The sequence below is a fragment of the Erpetoichthys calabaricus genome, chromosome 4, assembly GCF_900747795.2.
Source record: "Erpetoichthys calabaricus chromosome 4, fErpCal1.3, whole genome shotgun sequence".
In the NCBI taxonomy this organism is placed as follows: Eukaryota; Metazoa; Chordata; class Cladistia; order Polypteriformes; family Polypteridae; genus Erpetoichthys; species Erpetoichthys calabaricus.
In genome coordinates, this window is record NC_041397.2 from 181829577 (window position 1) to 181851283 (window position 21707).

The 21707-nt window shown below is 37.8% G+C and overlaps 1 protein-coding gene across 1 annotated transcript in view; it reads left to right on the plus strand.

Moving 5' to 3' along the window:
• Positions 1-21500, plus strand: part of tubgcp5 (tubulin, gamma complex associated protein 5) — a 47552-nt gene extending 26052 nt beyond the window's left edge. The window contains 12 exon segments of the mRNA XM_051927050.1: positions 3082-3270; positions 6193-6375; positions 9860-9944; positions 12231-12351; positions 15690-15841; positions 17379-17504; positions 19981-20017; positions 20020-20042; positions 20045-20075; positions 20488-20564; positions 20566-20584; positions 20985-21500. Of these exon segments, the coding sequence (XP_051783010.1) occupies positions 3082-3270; positions 6193-6375; positions 9860-9944; positions 12231-12351; positions 15690-15841; positions 17379-17504; positions 19981-20017; positions 20020-20042; positions 20045-20075; positions 20488-20564; positions 20566-20584; positions 20985-21031 (1090 nt within the window). The 3' untranslated portion in view covers positions 21032-21500.
• The last annotated feature ends 207 nt before the right edge of the window (positions 21501-21707 follow it).

Here is a 21707-nt window from a genome sequence, read left to right on the forward strand (position 1 = left end):
GGACAGCTGGGGGTGCTTACCCTGTGGTCTGAATGTTTATCCCAGTGCTCCAGTGCAGTGATGGGGACACAGTGCTGTCTTCAGAGGTCCTGACTCTCTGTGGTCATAAAATATCCCTGGGCATCCTCCATAAAGAGTAGGGTGTATTCTGATGTCCTGGCTAAATTGCACATTATGGCCTCCTATATTCATGCCCCTAATCATCCCCTGTCTCTAATTACCTGTCTCTCTCACCCCTTCACCACCTAATAGCTAATGTGTGATGAGTGTACAGATGCAAAATGGCTGCTGTCGGTCCATCCAGGTGGTTGCTGCACATTAGTGGTGGTTGCAGTGGCTCCCCACTCACTATGTAAAGTGCTTTGATTATTGAGAAAAACACTATATAAATGTAAAGAATTATTATTATTATTATTATCATCTGTGTATACGAGGGTCCTCGTGTTAGTAGTGAAGGTGAAGTATGCTCTGAAAAAACATGCTCACACTCTGTACTGTTTGGGCTAATTTTAATGAGGACTTTCACTACCTCCAATATACCTGTTTGGAGCCCAGAGTATGTATCAGTTATTGGTGAACATCTTATTTTTTGTGAGACTCCCCTCTGTGACTGCATAGGGCAAGATCTGCTTGTAATGTCCCGGATTTCGAGAGGTTAATGTCCATTTCCTAAGGTCGAACATTTCAAAATATGTGACAGAAGCATTGTTGGAACTTTCAAGCCATTACATGTCATCAACAAGCTGCTGAATAGTTTAGGTCATTTTCTCTGTGGTAGTAAGCCCTGTCAGTTGAACAGTTATACCTGCTGCATCTGTGTACATTGTTGTTTCCAAGTTGTTCTTTTCATGAAATGACTCAGCACTGCATCAGTGTTTGTTAGATATTGCAGGCTGACTAGTAAACAGTCTGATGTTATTGTGCTTTCTCACCATTTCAATCCTAAAATTAGTTTTGCCAAAGAACAAAGGACCACTTTTATTTGTGGTTTCTGGATGATCTCTGCATACAGTATGATTCATTTTCTGAATAGGCTGTGATGCCATTTCCTCCCTTCAGTTATCACTACTTTGCATAACATCCTCTGTATTTAATCTGCTAAAAAAGTTCTTCTAGTATTTGAAATGTTATTTTCTGTTTATTTTTGTCATAATGCTGCTTGTCCCTTTTTTAAATATCCATAACGTGTGTTATTGCCTTATGTATATCTCTGTAAATGACAACCACATACTGTTCACTTTTGGCATTCTTGCCATTACTGCCCCATTTGCTTTACAGCTAAAGCTATTGTTTCTCTTGCTGGCTTTGTAGATTTGCTGCATGATTTCACTATGTTGCTCACTAGTGCGTGTGTGGGTGGGTATGTGTGTGTGTGTGTGTGTGTGTGTGTGTGTGTGTGTGTGCACGTGCGTATGTACAGACCCATTAACCAAAAGCGAAGATCAGGTACAAATTGTCATGAGTGGGTGACATGCATGTCTTCCTTGCACTTTGATGACCTATTGTTGTCTCATATTCATCCCATTGTTCATCATTCTGGCACCAACGTAACCAGCCTTTCTTCAACATTCACCATATATTGGACACAGTGCTACACCCAGCCTCACAACATAGTTAGAAAAAATTCTGTGCGCATTGTGTGCCAAAAACCCAGCTCATATTGCTGCGTCTCACATTATTTTTGCTGTGCTACCATCGCAACCAGTGCAGACAAAGTATAAACCAGACTTTAGACATGGTTAAGATCATACGTGAAGAGCTGGGTTTTTTTGTTTTAATCAAATTATTTTTAATCTGGAAAGTATTGCATGGACTAAAGACCTCAAACATCTGGTAGTCTGCCAGGCTTTGCAAGTATGTAGTTTGGTTGGCTTGAATTAAAAACTGGTAGTCCCGTGTGTCTGGACTACAGATTTTGTCCACTCCTGAAGTCAGCATTCTTGTATATGAATACCGTTAAGACAAGCATTTATCACCAGTCAGCACCTGCATCACTGCCTGCGCATTGTGCTTGCAATGTATGTGTCTGGTTTAGCTACTATTGCTAGATTAACAAAATGTCATTTTTCTGTTAGTGACAAATGCAGCATATGTAAATAAGGTGTGTTCTATTAGGTAAAAGAGTGAAATGTGTGTGAGGATATATAATGCCATCTGAAAATGAAAATGACTTGTGACTTGACAGCGTGCTGTATATTCATAAATATTGATATATCACCATCCATTTGTGTGTTTTATACAGTAATATGCACTCTGATGTGCAGTTTACAAATGTGGTATAAAAGACAGTGAGTTGTTTGCATGATTCCAGTTTGTGAAATTAATGTGAGAAAATGATAAACACTGACAATTTTTAAGTACAATATACATTTTGAATCCATTTTGAATCACTCTGCAATTTAGTGTAAAGATTTTAATTGCAATTACAAAAGAAACTAAAATACTGAAAGGCGTTAAGTTTACTTTTTTTTTTTGGTTTCTGGAAAAAATTCAATGGCCCCTTGACTGGTATTTTCATAATTTGGCTCCTACTTGGAACTAACTTAATAGCCCTACATTAAGCGCTTTCCACAGGAATTTTATCAAGCACAAATGGTATGAGATGACCGAATGACAAAAACAGTTCACATTTAATGATTAAAAGTGTGAAAGTCCAACTTTGTGTTGTTTTTTTTTTTTTAACCATGACTCCCAAGTACAGAGGTTGATGGTGAGAGAGAGTGAGCATTTAATTGGCTGTTTATACAAAAAATACCTTTATTGGGGTGTATAAAGGATGGTTTAGTAGGGAACTAAAGGTTTTCTCTAACTTTTGTTGTAATGTTACCCTGTTCACAAACTCTTTTTTGATAAATTACCCTGTAACTTGGACGAATTGAATTCCCTTTCATAACTGTTGTTCAATCCATCTGTGGTGGTTGTTGGGGAAAAAAAAGCTGTAGTCTTCAGCTAAAATTTTGTCTTTTTTATTTTAACACCTATTTGTTCTTATTTGCACAAAACTATAAAATGCAAAATAGTACATAATGCACATAAATGAATGAGAGCTTAATGATGTCTGTTTTTGATTCCTTTGTCTAGATTATATTTGGAGCAAAATGATTTCCATGAAAAGTTTACTGGAGAAGATATTGTCTTTGACCGTTCTTCAGAATCTGTTACATGCCAAACATTTGAGCTTACCTTGAGGTCATGTTTATACCCTCATATTGAGAAGAGATACTTTGAATGTTGTGGCAATCTCATGCAAACACTAAAAAAAGACTACAGGTACACTATTCAGCATATTTAAAAAGAAATGTGATGAAAGCAACATGTATCATTGGCTTGTTGATGTGCTTTTTCATGTAGGAGTTCTTATAAGCAAAATATGTGACCTTCATGGTCAAGGATAACCCTTAAAAGTGTGTGTCAGCTACAGACTGACATCAATTGCTACTGTATTTGAAACACAAATTCAGATTAGAGAAATGGCTGTGTTTTAGAATCTGTGGTGGGTGGGATGGAGTGAAGTTTAGTGTTAGATATGTACAATCATCTGCGGTGGGTTGGCACCCTGCCCGGGATTGGTTCCAGCCTTGTGCCCTGTGTTGGCTGGGATTGGCTCCAGCAGACCCCCGTGACCCTGTGTTTGGATTCAGTGGGTTGGAAAATGGATGGATGTACAATCATGTAGATATGGATCAGAATGCATTGTACTGAAGCTCAAAGAGTAAAATTCTTCTTAAAACATTCAGCCAAATTCACACAAAACTACCAAACTATTAGTACTATTAAGTAATAGCTAATTTAAAATTTAGTTTTTTCTGCCTTGGAAGATTTCCATAGAAAATCAGAACACACAGAATTTTCAACAGGATTAATTACAAAATTAAGTTACTGGTTCCACAGCATAAAATAACCCTGCTTGAACCTTACCAAACAGGATTTTTGTTTTTCTAAATCATTTGGGTGGTATGGCTCGCACATTTGTCCACCATAAACACTCATAATACCTGAAACTAATTTATCTTTCTCTCATCCTTTAGCTAACATCCAATCTTTGTTTTAGTTATCCTGTCACATACTAACCATTTGTAGCCCATGCTAGTGTTACTTCAACATCAGTGGCCATTGTAGTATATTTGTGACCAATTTTGAAGGTATTCTGCTCCACTGCCTAGCCTGTACTGTTTTGGTTAAAGGGCTTTGCCTGCTGTATATTCTATTTCCTCTTTCCAGCTTCATGTGAAGAGAATAACCCTTGCCAGGGCCTTAGCTGGATCAGATACCAATAATAATAATAAATTCGGGTTTAATTACTATTCTCGTCCTCCTTGATCTGAGTGCAGCCTTTGATACTATTTGTCACACTACTCTTCTCAATAGATTATCTTCGATTGGCATTACCCACCCTCCACTAGATTGGTTCAGATCCTACCTCTCAGGCCGCACTCAGTTTGTTCAGCTTAAAACTTTCACATCTCAACCCACCACTGTTACTTCAAGTGTGCCTCAGGGCTCTGTCCGGAGGCCCCTCCATTTCATTATTTACCACCTTCCCCTTGGACACATCTTTAGTAAATATAACATTAGCTTCCACTGTTATGCTGATGTCACCCAGCTCTATTTCACTAGCAAACCTACTACTTCCTTTCCACCCTCCTCACTTATTGATTGCATAGCAGAAATCAAATCCTGGTTTTCTTCAAATTTTCTTAAATTAAATAGTGACAAAACAGGTTCTCCTCATTGGTACAACATCAACATTATCCAAAACTGATGATAATTTTTCATTTGTTATTGATAATTCTTTCTCCTTCCCCACAGGTTAAGAGTCTGGGTGTCATCCTTGACAGTACTTTATCCTTTCAGTCCCACATCGATAACCTCTCCCGGTCTGCATATTTCCACTTGTGTAACATTAATCGTATTCGCCCCTCCCTCACTGCCCACACCACTGTTATCCTTGTTCATAGCCTTGTCACTTCTCGTCTGGATTATTGCAATTCCCTTTTCTTTGGTCTTTCTCGCAAATCTCTTTATAAGCTTCAACTAGTCCAGAATTCAGCTGCCCGCATCATTACTAGAACCCCCTTTATTCACCATATCACTCCCGTTTTGCGGCAGCTTCATTGGCTTCCACTTAAGTTCCGGATTCAATTCAAAATTATTCTGTTAACTTTTAAGGCTATCCACAACCTTGCCCCTCCATATCTGTCTGACCTCCTCCATGTTGCCATTCCCTTCCGTATCCTTAGATCCTCTTCCTCCATTCACTTGACTGTCCCCTTCGTCCGTCTTACCACTATGGGGAGCAGAGCATTCAGTTGCTTTGCTCCCCAGCTCTGGAACTCACTACCATCTGAGCTTAGAAATATTGAATCATTTTCACTTTTCAAATCTAAACTTAAAACTCATTTGTTTAAGACTGCTTTTTCTCTTTGATTACAATTGCTCTGTCTGATTTTAATTTTTGTATTTTAGTTTTGTTTATAATCTTTGTTTGTTTTATCTATTGTCCGGTGTCCTTGAGTGTTTAGAAAGGCGCCTACAAATAAATAAAATGTATTATTATTATTACATTTTATTTATACAGCACTTTTCTTTGCATGGCAATGGCTTTTCATATGCACTCTGAACCCGTTTCAGTTCTAAGACCAGCAGACTGATGATGTTCTGCATTTTATAATTTATTTTGTTGTATGTGGTCTAAACAAAATTGCCAAATCACTTTTTCTATGAATTTAGCACTCTGCTATTATCCACTCATGCCTGCAATCTACACTGAATAGATGTAATGTGAGATTGGTCACATAAGGTTTTTAATCATGTACCAAATTTTAAAATTCTAATTATTTAACTTTAGGTATTTTTATTTATATTTTTGTGTCAGTTAACTATATTAAATTTTGTACATGATGCTTGCAGAATCTCTGCATCTCTTACTAACTTAACAAAAATGATCATGAAGAAAGAGATTATTGTTGCCATACCTGAACTTCAGCACTGTGACAGTAACCTGAAAAGAATCCTTAATTTTATATTTGAAATAATCTCATTGTCACTGTTAACCATATCCACAGCTGACTCACTGTGTGACCTTGAGCAATTTACTTAACCTGGCAGTACCCCTGTTCTGGAACTCATAAATGGCTGTACTTATAATGATGATTCTTTCTAGAATACACAAAATACTGTGTTTGTTTACAGACTGACAGAATACTTACAAGCAATGAGAAATTATTTCCTATTGGAAGCTGGAGATACCATGTATGACTTCTATACTGCAATCTTTGACAAGGTGTTTGAAAAGGAAAGTTGGCAGCAACTGTCCTTCCTTAGTGTTCAGCTACAAGAAGCGGTTGGTCAGCGATACCCTGAGGACAGTACAAGGTAAACATTTTTTCTCTCTCAAATTGTTGTTTGTAGGTGTGTTATTTTTTAATAAAGGGTTTATGTCTTGGTCAGATTTTTTGAGACTTCTGTAAATAGTATGATAGTTTTCTATCCAGTTAAAATTTTGGAGTTAGTTTTTATTAAAAGTATGTAATGAATTATATCAGGTCTTAAATGATGACATTTAACTCATTGTTTTGCACAATGAGTATTTTGCCAAAGGGAATTCCAGAAGATTACTTGTGCATGTAAACGCAGATTATTAAGGAATCAGATTTTTGCCTTAATTGGGTCATGGGTACTGCTCAGGTTGATAGTCCAAGGACCCAATGGTGGACACCACAGGTGAGAGATGCCATTAGGCTGAAAAAGGAAGCCTTCCATGTATGGTTAACATGGGAGACTCCTGAAGCAACAGAGGGATACTGACAGGCCAAAAAGGCTACGGCCTTGGCGGTCAGAGAAGCAAAAATCTGGGTATGGGAGGAGTTTGGAGAGACCATTGAAAGGAAATATTTATTAGGCTCAAAGGTTCTGGCAAACCATCAGGTGATAAGGGAGGGGAAGGTAGGGCTTCACCCAGGCTGTTCTCTGCAATGGTGGAGAAGTGCTGATTCAGTCTGAGGATGTACTGTAGTCTGACATTGGAAGGAACACTTTGAGAAGCTCCTGAACCTGATGGACACACCCTTTGTGGATGAGTTAGAGCCAGAAACTGAAGGGTGATCAATACCCATTTCCCTGAAGGAGGTCCTTGAGGTAGTAAGCAACTCCATAGTGACATGGTCCCCGGGATGGATGAGATCCACCCAGAAATGCATGGAGGCTGTGGGCATTACCGAGCTGTCACACCATTTCAGTGATACATGGTCAATGGCAGCTTTGCCCCTGGAGAGGCAGACCAGATGGTGGTTCCCTTTTTAAAAAGGAGGACTAGAGGGTGTGCTCCAATTATCGGGAGAATCACACTCTTTGGCCTTCCTGATAAAGCTTATGTCAGGGGACTGGAAAGGAGACTCCACCCAGCAATGTGGATTTCAGAACAGTGGACCAGCTCTTTACTCTTTCATGGGAGTACGCCCAATCGGTCTATGTATGTTTTGTAGAGAAGGCGTATGATTTTGTTCCTCGAGGGATTCTGTGGCGGGTTCCTGGGTCCTTAATGAGGCTAATTAGTCCCTGTATAATCACGGTGAGAGCTGTGTCTGTATGCTCGGATAACATCAGCACTGTTCCCAGTGGGTGTGGGACTCTGTCAGGGCAGTGCTTTATCTCTATCCTGGTTGTGAATTTCATGGACAGGATATCAAGGCAAAGCTGTGGAGGGGGTCCAGTTCAGTTGACTTAGGATTGCGTCACTGCTTTTTGCAGACAACATGGTCGTACTGGCTTCATTGGGCTATGAATTCCAGTACGCATTGGGCACGGTATATGACTGAGTGTGAAGTGGGAGGGATGAGGATTAGCACTTCCAAATCTGAGACCATGGTCCTCAGTAGGAAAAACGTGGACTGTCCTCTCCGAGTGGAATGAGGGGAAAAAGGATGGTGAAGTCAACAGACAGATAGGAGAGCTGAACGCAGTTATGTGCTCATTGTACCAATCCTTAGTGGTGAGAAAGAAGCTGAGCCATCGATCTTGGTCCCTGCCCTCCTTTATTGTCATGAGCTTTGGGTAATGACCATAAGAATGAGATTGCCAGTACAAGCAGCTGAAATTAGCTTTCTCCGACGGGTGGCTGGGCTCTCCCTTAGAAAAAGGGTGAGCAGCACAGACATCCGAGAGAGGCTCAGAGTAGAGACACTGACCCCCCTACATCGAGAGGAGCCAACTGAGGTGGTTTGGGTATCTGATACTGGTGCCTCTATGTAGAAATTTTATGGGCATGACCAGCTGGGTGGAGACCCCAGGGACAATCCAGGGCTTGCTGGGAGGATTATATCTCCATATGGCCCAGGAATGCCTCATCCCACAGTATGAGATGGCAAGTGTGGCTGGGGAAAGAAACATGTGGGCCTCACTGCTAAGACTTTTGTCCCTTGATTCATCTTAGATAACCAGTGGGAAACGAATGAAGTATTTAGTGGGGCTTTAGGTTTGCCTTTCTTCTTCAAAATGCTTCCAGATGTTATGGCTAGAATATTTTCAGATACTGTATCACTTAGCTCTTTTTCCTGTCGAAAATGGAAACTATAGTTGACTGTCCTAACTACATATTATAGAGATATGGCAAAAAGCTGTCAACTGGTCTTAACTACACAGGTTCTTTTTGAGCAGTTCCTTCAAGATGATCAAGTTGACACAGAGGCTTGGGAGAAACAAAATCACATCTCCAGGAATTGGAGAGTCTAGACGTCCCCCTATCATTTTTCAAACACTCATGGGAGTATCCGGGTAATCTGTTTTGTTTTGTCAATTCTGGTGAATTTATAGACAAAACACTGTGATATTACTGAAAAGCCTTGAAACAGTTCCTTTAAATAAAAAAAAAAAAAAGCAATCAGCAAAGCAGTGTCATTAAAGTGTCAATGTAACCTATTACAACCATGCATGCTTAAAGAGTGAATAAAAAACATGACCGTGAAAGAATTCTGAAGTAAATATGGGTAAAACTCACTTCTCTTTGTGGTGTGACACCTTAATCTGAAATGTTCCTTCGTGTTCAGTGTTCATACATGTGTAAGACACTTCTGGAATGTCATGTCAGGGCATGTTATTGCAGAAAAGATTTTACTTTTACAGCCCATCATACAATGCATTAGTCACAGTGAACATGCCACCTGCAGTAACACTTGGAAATGTCGTTTTTTTGGGGTTGCCTGCTATCTAAGGGATCCTTTAGAAATTGCCCTTAACCTAACATTCATGTTTTGAGAATATGAATATGAATATGATGACCAATATAAGGAATGTGCAAACTCTACAAAGACAACAACTGGGAGTAAGATTTTAACTCGGGACACTTGATTTATAGGTTAACTACACTAATCATAAAGGCTCACTGCTGGGAAGTAAAGGCCACAGTTACAATCAGGAGATATGAATGGTTGGTTGGGGGGGGGTGGGGGCAATGCCTGAAAAATGGTATGCTTTGTGTTAGTTTTGTGGTGAGTAATGGGGGAGCCACTCAGTTAGGTAGAAAGGAGTTTAAGAACTGTAAAAATACAAACCGTGAATAAACAGTGCTTTGTGCTCTCCCTGTATTTGATTGTTCTGGCTTCATTTTGGGTTTAAACAGAAAACACAAGGGCCCTCTCTCCTTTTACGTTACAAAATTCAATCAACAAAATTTGAAGGAGTCAAACCAAACACACTTTCCAATATGAAGATTATGTAAATTGCATAAAAACTGTAATTCTTTATCCAGTCAGGTGATACTTTTTAATTGTAAATACAAGATTGGGATTGTTTCACATTGGTATTTAAATATATATTAATAATGTGATATTTAATTTCTAATCTTATTAATTTTTTCTTACAGGTTGTCAGTATTTTTAGAAAATGTCGACCCATCTAAGAAAAAACAGCCTATTAATAACTTGGATGGTTTGACCCTTAGTTATAAGGTATTATTTCTAATTGTTGCTTATAGTTTTATTTGCACTTGTTCTTTCTGCTTACATTTAACAATGATATTAAGTAGCCAAGATCACAGTAGTCTCTAGGTAGTGACATGTTCCATTATAAACAAAAGTTTGCTTCTGAATTAGAAAAATTGTCATATACAAAGCTAATATCTAAATGGGCTTCTCGGATCCTGTGGTAAGATCCCTTGGTTTACAGGGCATTACACCAACACCGGCTCAAATGTAAAGATGTATCACCAATTTGACAGTAAATAACTTAATAAAAATCTTAAAATGTGTATATGACACTGTGCATCACTAGAAATATTTTAGAAAGTCATAAAGTGACATTAAGCATACATTTTTGAATCCACTCATCTTGCAGTTAGACATACTTTAGAGATTATATTGCACGACTGTAAATTAAGGACTGGAGGAAGTTGATAGGGATAAAAAGGCCTGGCCAGGTCATCTAGGCATTTTCCTACTGTGATCTTCACTGGGAATAATGGAAGGAAATGATGATGTTGATGAGAGTACTGCAATTTAACTGCTAATAGAACATGTCTATTATATAACATATTTGTAAAATCAAGTAGCAGCTATATGGATATTTTGAAGGAGAGGATGGAATATCTCTAGGATAAATTTGTTTGGTAATTGGATACTATACCTACTGTTAATATGTAGTATAGTGGTGCAGTGGTTAGCTCTGCTGCCTCTCACATCCAGCATCTTTGGTTCAAATCCCATACCCTAGTCGGGGTGAAGTTTATGTGTTCTCCTTGTGTCTTTGTGGGTTTTTCTTTGGGTAATCCAGTTTTCTACCCACATCTCTCATGATATCTATGTTAGTATGATATAATTGGAGATTCTAAAAGATTTTGTTTGACTCCTAGCAAAGGAAAAAAAGAAACCCTTTACAGTTCTGTAATCTTAAACAACATGTCTCTCTATTATAAAAAATCTTCCTGGTCTTCTCGGAAGACACCTTAAAGACCCGAAAAAAAAACCCATGAAAGAGATTGGCCATGGAGTGTCTTGCGGGGACCTTAAACATGAGACTTGGTGCCAAGAGATTGCAATTTGACGTCCCGCGAGACAAGGCAGTGAAACAACATTTAAAACCAGTTCACTGACATCTAACCAAGCAGTTGTTGGAATGCTAAAGGCAGACAGACATCATGTGCTCACAGCTCTTAAAACAACAAGCAAAACACGCAGCTTGCCAGCATGGTTCTCCTTAGTGTGCATTCAGCACCCTAAACCCCCCCCCCCCCCCCCCATTCACAATGCGAGCGGCAGAGACGCAAAGTGGCAAAAGGACAGCTGCTGTACAGGCTTTGAAATGATTGACACAAAGCGCAACAAACAGAAAACGCAGCTCGCCAGCAGCAACAAGCCAGCAGATGATCAGACTGAACTGAATTTGACACCCCCAATTTAGACACATTTATCATTACAGGGCTTTCCTCATATTCATTCACCTTCATTGACAGCTTAAGGTCCAGTGTTTTGTGATTCCACAGAAACAAACCTGGACAATCAGATACCAGACTTCAGCCCATACGTCTGTGATGTTGAGATGGTGCACAAGAATTGCATGACATTGTCCATGAGAAAAGTCCATCTGCTGTAATATCGGTTTCAGCTGCTGATATTTAAAGCTGGTTTCACAGTGCCTAAAATTACATTTGCAATTTGTTTACATATGTATTATTATTTGCAAGGTTGTGTGCATTAGTCTTAATGCTTGGTTTTTATGTCTATCTCACATTTGCACTCTAGCCCAGGTTATAGATTACTTTTTTAATTACAAGGGATAAAATTGTTTAGTGTGAAACTGTGTAACAGGTGTGAAAAATTGAATGTACCTTACTTTGCAATATGGGCTAAGCTTGGGTATTTACAGTGAGATGCAGTAAAGGTGTACATGGATAGCAAGTGACATGCAAAGCTACATAGCTGTGAATGCGAAATTTATGAGATGCTTCTTTATACTGTGGTTTATCACATAGCTCCCTTTCCAGTTGATGTAAACAAATACTGATTGCACATTAAATCAGGTAGTGAATATCATTTAAAGTTCTGTCATTGTTTTTGAGGAAAGTGTCTCTCATGTTTTCCAGCTTTACACATACCTGCAGCATGCATAGTGGTTTTTTTTCTGCTTATTATAATGGAATGAACCGGTCTTCCAGGGCAGGAGTGCTACTGAGAAAAGTACAGTACATAAAAAAAACATTGATTAATAATGCTGTCTATGACATAAATTTATATTTACAGGTTCCATGGCCTGTTGATATAGTGATTAGTTCAGAATGTCAGAAGATCTATAATCAAGTCTTTCTACTTCTGTTGCAAATAAAATGGGCAAAATATAGTCTTGATACACTTCGTTTCAGTGGTAAGTGATTTAGCATAATTTTGTTTTTTACTGACTTAATTTTATCAGTATTTGAAATATGACAGTATGAAGTCTGTAAGCTGAAATGCAGTATTTTGGATGGATGTGGACATGTTAGTGCTAAAGACAACTTCAAGGATCATATGTAATATGACTCTTCATTACTGAGAGGAGAAACCCTCTGGCAGCCAGAGCAGACGTGATCTTTGCTAAGTTTGATACCCACTATTTCCCATATTGGAGACCACTAAGAGCTAGAAACCTCACATTATATAGTCCAGACACTCTTAACATATTTTTTTGTGCATGTCTGTCATTTTTAGTAAAATGGAGTCTTTTTCCAAGTTATTTCCCTGTTGTTTCAATAAGGAAGGCTCTCATATTAAACCAGCATATTGCACTTATATTGGCGTTGCCACTCTTGCTGCTTCTTGATAGTTTTATAATCACACAATCTCCCTATAAATACAGTGTAACATACTCACTGATGTTAGTTTAATAATATATGTGCTATATGAAAATATGATAGGGGAAAAAATGATGGATTTCCTATGTGAAACCAAACATACCCTGCACATTCTGAATGGAAATATGTAAATAGTGTTGAATCTGCTAAGCTTGTATTTTCCTGCGGTTTTAACTAATGAAGGGAGTTGTATGAATCTAAAAATGATGTTTGGCTAGTGTTGTTCTCTATTTAATTGTACATTCATATGCTATTCCAGACAGATGAGTAAGTACAAATAAAATGCATCTATGTATATTTTTAGTGGTAACAGAGGAAAGGAAATTAATGAGTCAAAGCACTGTGACTTTGGTTTATCAGCTTTAACACTGCTGACTGGAGGATGTGCTTTTCACTTCATTCCCTGAGCTACTTTTCTGTGCTGTCTGATAAAGAGAATTAAAAAGTCTGTACCACTATTTTGTAATTAACACAAAGACTGTTGTTGTTAGTAAAGAACATAGTCCAAAAGTCACAAAACACACTTTAAATTTTATATATTATCAACTGTGACGGTTAAAAAAAAAGATAATTTCAACAGTATAACAGGTTTTACATTTTCAGTAGAGTCCATTTATTTGAATAGTATAAAATATGCACATGCTATTACTTGTCTCAGCCAATCAGAATATTCAGGTTCCATATAATGTTGATTTTACAGTTTGATATAATACAAGACACATTTTGGAGCACTTTAACTGCAGTAAATTTCACTTTAATTGAATGTGATGTGTTGCAGAAGGCTTAAACTGTGCTTACTAAAAGATCATAACCTGTTACTCCCTATTTCACATAAATTCTATCTTGCAAGTTTCACATTTTTGTTTTCTAATATAGAGAGGCTATAAAAACACAATAAAATGTGACATGTCCAAAGGGAGAATATTTTTACAGCTTATGCATGTGCCGATTATTTTACATAGCGGAACCTTTTCAAAGAAAAACTGTATTAGTATGTATGAAGCATCTGAATTCAGATGGACCCATGAGTAGCATATTTTTTTCTGTCTGTTTTGCATCTTTCGTGAAAAATAACTTTAAATAAAATTAACGAGTTACAAACCTCTATCTGTGGCCTGTCAGTTCTACCAGCATTCATAAAAAAAACCTGCTGGAATTGCACCACTGCAATGCCTTATCTAAGTACCAGTTATATAGATTATTTTTCTTTTAATCCAAATTGTCATAAATACTTTTTAATCATTTTTCAGTACTACCACTTCTTTCGGCTGCTCCCATTAGGGGTTGCCACAGCGGATCATTTTGTTCCATATCGTCCTGTCTTCTGCATCTTGGTCTGTTACACCCACCATCTGCATGTCCTCTCTCACCACATCCATAAACCTCCTCAGGCCTTCCTCTTTTCCTCTTCCCTGGCAGCTCTATCCTTAGCATACTTCTCCCAATATACTCCGCATCTCTCCTCTGCACATGTCCAAATCAACACAATCTCCCCTCTCTGACTTTGTCTCCCAACCTTCCAACCTGAGCTGACCCTCTAATGTACTCATTTCTAATCCTGTCCATCCTCATCACACCCAATACAAATCTTAGCATCTTTAACTCTGCCACCTCCAGCGCTGTCTCCTGCTTTCTGGTGTGATATTGGCGCTTGGTTGGTGCCGACCCGACACAGACTGACAATGGAGGCATGGGTAAAATAAATAAAAGAACTTTTAATTTCTTCTTCACCTGTGGTGCACATTTTCCCCGTGAGCCCCACAGGCACAACACAGTCCCAACATACAAAGAAATATCACCCCAAATCACACTCTTCTTTCCACTCCTCCCAGGGCAGCTTCATCCTCCTCCTCCCAACTCTGGCACCCTGAGTACTGGCTGCAGGCTCCTCTTACTTCTAGGTCTGGCTGCGCTGCTGCCCAGACGGACTCATTAAGCCGTGCAGCTCTATCCAGCGCCCCCGGCGGAGGCCACAGAGCCCAACCAAGATGAACTCCGGTGTTCCACGAAAGTGGCCCCGACACAACCCAGGGGGGCTGCCAACAAAGGATTTGAGGGACGTAGCATGGCTGCTCCCCTGGATCTAGTGACAAAGGGGTGTCCCGGCCGGGCATGGGTCCCGGCTGTCCACCACACTGGTCAGTGCCACCATCTCCAGCCCATATAACATAGCTTGTCTCACCACCGTCCTGTAGACCTTCCCTATATCTCTAGCTGATACAAATTACTCCTGACACTCTTCTCCACCCATTCCACCCTGCCTGCATTCTTTTTTTTTCATCTCTCTTCCACAATCTGTTACTCTGTACTGTTGAACCCAAGTATTTAAACTCCTCCACCTTCGCCAACTCTACTCCTTGCATCCTGACCATTCTACTGACCTCCCTCTCATTTACACACATGTATTCTGTCTTGTTCCTATTGACCTTCATTCCTCTCCTCTCTAGTGCATATCTCCACCTCTCCAGGGTCTCCTCAACCTGCTCCTTACGCTCGCTACAATTGGGTAAATTAGTTAGACAGTGGATGGATAGGCTTGTTTATCACAGAGAAGAAGTGTCATATACTCCTTTTAGTTATTAATATTCCCTTCTTCACCATAGTCATTTATAGTTTATTTGATGTATAGAATTTCACCTATGACCTAGCTTTACTGTTTCCTACCATGTTGTAAAGGCTGACTAAAACATATAGGCATCAGGAAGGTTATTCCAAAGTAATAGAGGTTAAACTGTAAAATATGTTTATTAATACACAGTTTGGCATTGAGCATTATTTTTTAAACTTTATTTAGCTCTATTTTTAGATGTATAATACCATGGCATCCTAAGATAGGCATAAGTTCCTTTTTTTTTTTTCTTTTTCTTTTTAGAACTGTCAGCTGCAGTCAGAAGGAATGAGGGAGGATTGTTTGATCAGGAATCTGCCAAAGAACCCATAAAACAACAAATACATCGAATGTTCTTGTTGAGAGTGAAGCTGATGCATTTTGTTAACAGTCTGCATAATTACATAATGACGCGGGTGAGTCCTTACTTGCTGATCTTTTCCACATATAACGTCATGCAGTAAGTTTTTTTTTTTTTTTTTTAATCCACATGGAATGTATGTGCTCAGTATATGTAGCCTAGCATAGTCAAAGAAGTGTATTCTTGTTCTGTAATCTCTTGTTAAAGGAATAAGACACATACCCCCCACTCTCACTCATAGCAGGCTAATTTAGTGTTAGCAGTAAATATGGCAGCATGTCTTAGAACTGTAAATGGGAAGCTGGCGTCCTGAAGAGGATGTGAGTATCTGTGTATGTGTGTGTCTCTTGTTTGGTTATTAACCTGCACTCATTGTGGTCAGGATAAGTTACAATTTCCTGTGATCCTGCATGTTAAAGTGCCTATAATGCAAGTGTATCTTTGGATAGGCCTACAAAGAACTGCTGATATTTAAAAGAAATGATATACAATATAAGCAGTTCCTTTTATCCACTAGATGGCAGCAATATGTAAATATAGTATGTCTGTAATTTTGCTAGGGGGGAAAAGGTTTTTGCTAATAAAAATCAACAAATTGTTGAATTTAAATTAAACCATGCTTCATACCTGCCTGAAACTGCTTATAGCAATACTGTCAATGATAAATTGATATGTAGTTTTTTTTTTAACCACTAATGCTTAGTGTTGTGAGAAAAAAATGTCATGTTCTTAATGCTATATATTTTAATGATATTAATAAGTTTAAAAAAAAAATTCCATAGACTGAAGTTGCTAAATGTGTCATGTGCATATATTTTGCACAGTGTACATTGCATTTTTTCACACTGTTAATCTAACTATAGTTATCAGTACCACGTGAAAAAGTAGAATCATTTGCTTGTGGTTTTTAGTTTTTACTGTTATTTATCTGCTACATAAGAGGGTAAAACAAAAAGTTAATGTGTGCTCTACTTCTTTACACTGAACACAGTTACAAACTATTTAGTATTCATATTACCAGTGCTTAGTGCTCTGTGTATGACCCATGTTTTTAAATATTACAAGATTAATAAAACCGCCATCACCAATTGCAAGACCTCCATTATATTTTGTAGCACAAGAACCATTTTGAAATATTTAGAAAGAACAAATCCTATTTTGTTTGCACAGCTTCCTGTGTTAATGTGTCTAATATCATGCATGCATTTACTCATGGCAATACTTTTTTTAAAAAGGAAGTTTTTAAAACAGTTAACACTAATGTTTGGAGTTGTGATGAAAAACAATCTGTCCTTTTTCGGATACTAAGTAGTTCTAGTATAAAAAGAATAGTTAAAATAAAGTGGATACTAATTTTTTAATGGGTTACCTTAAAAGTAAAATGACCTGTTACAATGTAATGTAGTTTGTAACCCTTTAACTATCCATTCAAATATGTCCAGAATGCAACTTTTTTTACATCTAGAGCAAATTCTGTATGTATTGTATTTCAGGCTTACAAAATGACTGCAAGCACTTAATTATAATTACCTATCCTCTTATTTGTAAACCTAAACTGATATCCTAAGCTGCTGAATTTTCATTTATTTTAGATTTTACACAGCACAGGCCTGGAATTTCAACATCAAGTGGAGGAAGCAAAAGATCTAGATCAGCTTATTAAAATTCATTACAGATACCTTTCTACCATTCATGACCGTTGCCTTCTTAGAGAAAAGGTAGGTAAACAAATTATTAGGTGTGGCAGTTAGTGTACATTATATTTAGTGTTTTTCCATTCACAACAGATTGGGACTAGTGAGTTTTTAGCAATCAGTTTTCTGCAATTTGATTACAATTAATTTGAAGTTAAGGTTTACATATTCTAGTGACCAGTTCTTCAACAAGAACAACCACTCTTATAGCACATCCTTTTTTGAGGTCAATGCTATACTGATGATTTTGTCTCTTATGGTCACAGGGAGGCTTACAAATGAACTTGCAGATGCTAAAAGAGATTGCAGTTTAATTCACTGCATGAAATTAATCACCATTAAGTTTTAAATGAGGCTAAGCCGTTGAAACAGGGAGTGCCGAAAAAGAAAAAACAAAATCACACCACGTTTAATGACATCATGACCAATTGACAATAAACTTTGACATGTTCTTTTTGATTTGTGAAAAAAGAGAACTAAGTTTTACTTTCCATGTTCATTAATTTTAGCTTTGCAATCAGTGATGTGTATAGAACATTCCCATATTTGTTTTTTGCAAAGCAGAGGGCAGTGTCAGGGGTGAAAGGAGAGATGAGAAAGTGAGTCTTACTTTTTTGGCCCACCATCTTTTTTTATGGGGCTGTGAGATTGGTGGGATATATACAACAGCTTCTGATCATGCAAAGCTGTATCAGTCATCCCAACTGATGCCAACATAAACACATTTTATATTGCACCTTTCTATAGTCAGTGCCCGCCTAAGGTACTTTACTAGTACAGATCCTTGGTGCATGTTTATGTGACTTGCTCAGGATCACACAGTGAGTCAGAGATGTTAGTTACCTAATGGATTAGTTCCAGTTCCTTATAGACTACTACACACAGCCAATTCATCACATTACACAGCCTGTTTCCCTGTTATTGGCATCAATGCCAGTGTGAAGCATATCTTAATATGTGTGAAGTGTATCTTCATAACGTGTCACAGTAGAAGCAAGAAACCTCAGGCTTAATGAGAAATGCAAGACAAGCTTGGCCTTTGTGAAAATTCTGCCTATATTTTGTATCATATACACTGTCACTGTATTCCTGACAATAAATTGATGGAGGACATCTACTGGTTGATTTGTCAACAAAGAACAAGTTAAATGCAAATGCACAGCTCATGTGTATCAGAGTTCAGGTGTCTTCAGCAAATCTGCTCATGAATCAAACTTGGGTCCACACAATGTTACAAATATAGCAGGAAAACAGACATATCAGACTCTAAAAGCTTATTGAGTGCATTGCATTTGCTTAACTGCCTACAGATCGCCCCATTTTAAGTCATGAGCACTTGTTCTAGATTTTTCACTTAAATGTTTCACTTCTCATACACCTTTCAAAGTCTTGTTTCCTAAACAGAAGAGGAAATGTTAGTATTACAAATATATTTCTCCGGTCCTGTTCAGCCTATATACATCGGACTTCCTATACAACTTGGAGTCCTGCCACGTGCAAAAGTTCGCTGATGACACTGCTATTGTGGGCTGCATCAGGAGTGGGCAAGAGGGAGGAGTATAGGAACCTCATCAAGGACTTTGTTAAATGGTGCGAAATCAAACCAACTACACCTGAACACCAGCAAAACCAAGGAGTTGGTGGTGGATTTTAGGAGGCCCAGGCCCCTCATGGACCCAGTCATCGTCAGAGGTGACCGTGTGCAGAGGGTGCAGACCTACAAATACCTGAGAGTGCAGCTGGATGATAAATTCAACTGGACTGCCAATACTGATTCTCTGTGCAAGAGAGGACAGAGCCGGCTATACTTCCTTAGAAGACTGGCGTCCTTCAACATCTGCAATAAGATGCTGCAGATATTCTATCAGACGGTTGTGGTGAGTGCCCTCTTCTACGCGGTGGTGTGCTGGGGAGGCAGCATTAAGAAGGAGGACACCTCACGCCTGGACAAACTGGTGAGGAAAGCAGGCTCTATTATAGGCATGGAGCTGGACAGTTTGACATCTGTGGTGGAGTGACGGGCTCTGAGCAGGCTCCTGTCAATCATGGAGAATCCACTGCATCCACTAAACAGTGTCATCTCCAGACAGAGGAGCAGCTTCAGTGACAGACTGCTGTCACTTTCCTGCTCCACTGACAGGACTAAGGAGATCATTCCTCCCTCAAACTATACGACTCTTCAATTCCACCCCGTTGGGTGAATGTTAACATTATTCAAAGTTATTGTCTGTTTTTACCTGCATTTTTTATTACTGTTTAATATTGTTTTTTGTATCCGAATGCTGCTGTTGGAGTATGTGAATTCCCCTTGGGATTAATAATGTTTATCTATCTATCTATCTATCTATCTATCTATCTATCTATCTATCTATCTATCTATCTATCTATCTATCTATCTATCTATCTATCTATCTATCTATCTATCTATCTATCTATCTATCTATCTATCTATCTATCTATCTATCTATCTATCATTAACCTACCACTGAACATTTTACAGGTCAGCTTTGTGAAAGATGCTATAATGAAGGTTTTGAACTGGTACTGATGTTCTCCAGTAGATATGGCAAGCTGGTTTTGGAGCATGGAATGTAAGCTTTAAAATTTAAAGTATTAACTGTTTCATCAATCTCTTTTAATATTTATTATGTTTTTACAGTAGTACTTATATAAGTTTATAGGAAGTGTCCAGTTTGCATGTTAGAAATTTCAGTGTGATTGACATAATGAATCCATCATGATTTTTTTATTATCAGCAAACAAACTGTGAGATATTGGAAAAGATGTAATTATAAGAAACAATTATTATTTAATTTTGAGGTTAAAGGAATTCTGTGCTTAGATGTTTCTGCTTGGATAACCTTTAGATTCCTGTATACCTAAAAATGGAAAAGGTAGGAGTATGGAAAATAGACAAATGAATGTTTGAATTGTATACTGTGTTTCTTTATATACACATATACAGACACACACTACACGGTACTATATTTTTTTGTTTTTAGGATAGAATCAATCGACAAAATGGAATCGGATTTCAAAAACTGTCATATGTTCCTGGTGACGATACTTAATAAGGCGGTGTGCAAGAGGCTCATTCCCACATTGTGAGTAAAATTTGAATTGTACTGAAAGTACTTTTGATATTTCTTACTAACTTCTTATACAATCATGTCTAAATGGATTGTTTAACAATTAAACCAGTAATTATATTTTTATCATTTATAAAAGAACATAACTGAAGTTAGTTATGCATTCGGGATCACAAACACATGTCACTTTCCTTTGTTGTTGTTAATTTTTTATTCCATCTTAGTTTAATTGAAAAAGAGTAGTATTAAACTAACAAAAAGGAATAATGAGAAATCAGAGTTGCAGCATTTTGGTATACTGATTAACAAAGAATAAAATATAACCGTTTCAATGGAAAGTTACTGTCGAATTGTGTTGCTCCAGTGTGAAGGGAAATTGATGGTAGATCTAATGTTGTTGTTTTTGTTTTAACAGTGGAGTCCCTGGCCCTGTCGTTAATGGCTGGATTTGAGCAGTGTTGAACAGTTAGCACAGGATATTTTTTCAGATAAAATATGTGCTACATTACTGAATTATAATTAACTTTATTGCCCAAAAATCATATCAAGATGTCTTTTTGTTTGAAACCAGTTGTGAAGAGTTCACTGAAATTTCACTGTTTAAATATCTAGCTCATGGAAGCCCTTTATCACTGCTAAGCCTCATGCATGTGCTCCCAATGATCTATTTCCAGCTGGCATAGACAACACAGTTTGGAAATAAATAAAAATGGCAGTACCTATCCTTCGATTTAACAGTTATGCTAAAGGCAATAATTATACAGGGTACAGATTTGAAATGATTTCAAAATGTTAATGTAAATACAGAAGCTTCCTTTAAGGATGCCTATTTTTTGTTATAAACAATGTCTGTCTTGTTTGTTGTATTTATGCAGAATGTCATCATAATGGAATAAACTTTGATACTGTTAAAAGCAGTAGCTTAATGCATTTTCAATGACTTTATATAAATTCGGTGAGATTTGTTTTCAAGATATTCGATGAAGGTATTGCTGTTTTAAAAAACTGACTAAGATCAAATTAATGCTTAGAAAAGTTGTATGGTTTTATAAGTGAATAGAGCTCTGGGTTGTGTTGATTGAGAGAAGTGTAACTTGAACATAATCAAAATAAATGTATATGTAGTCACCCATGCTAT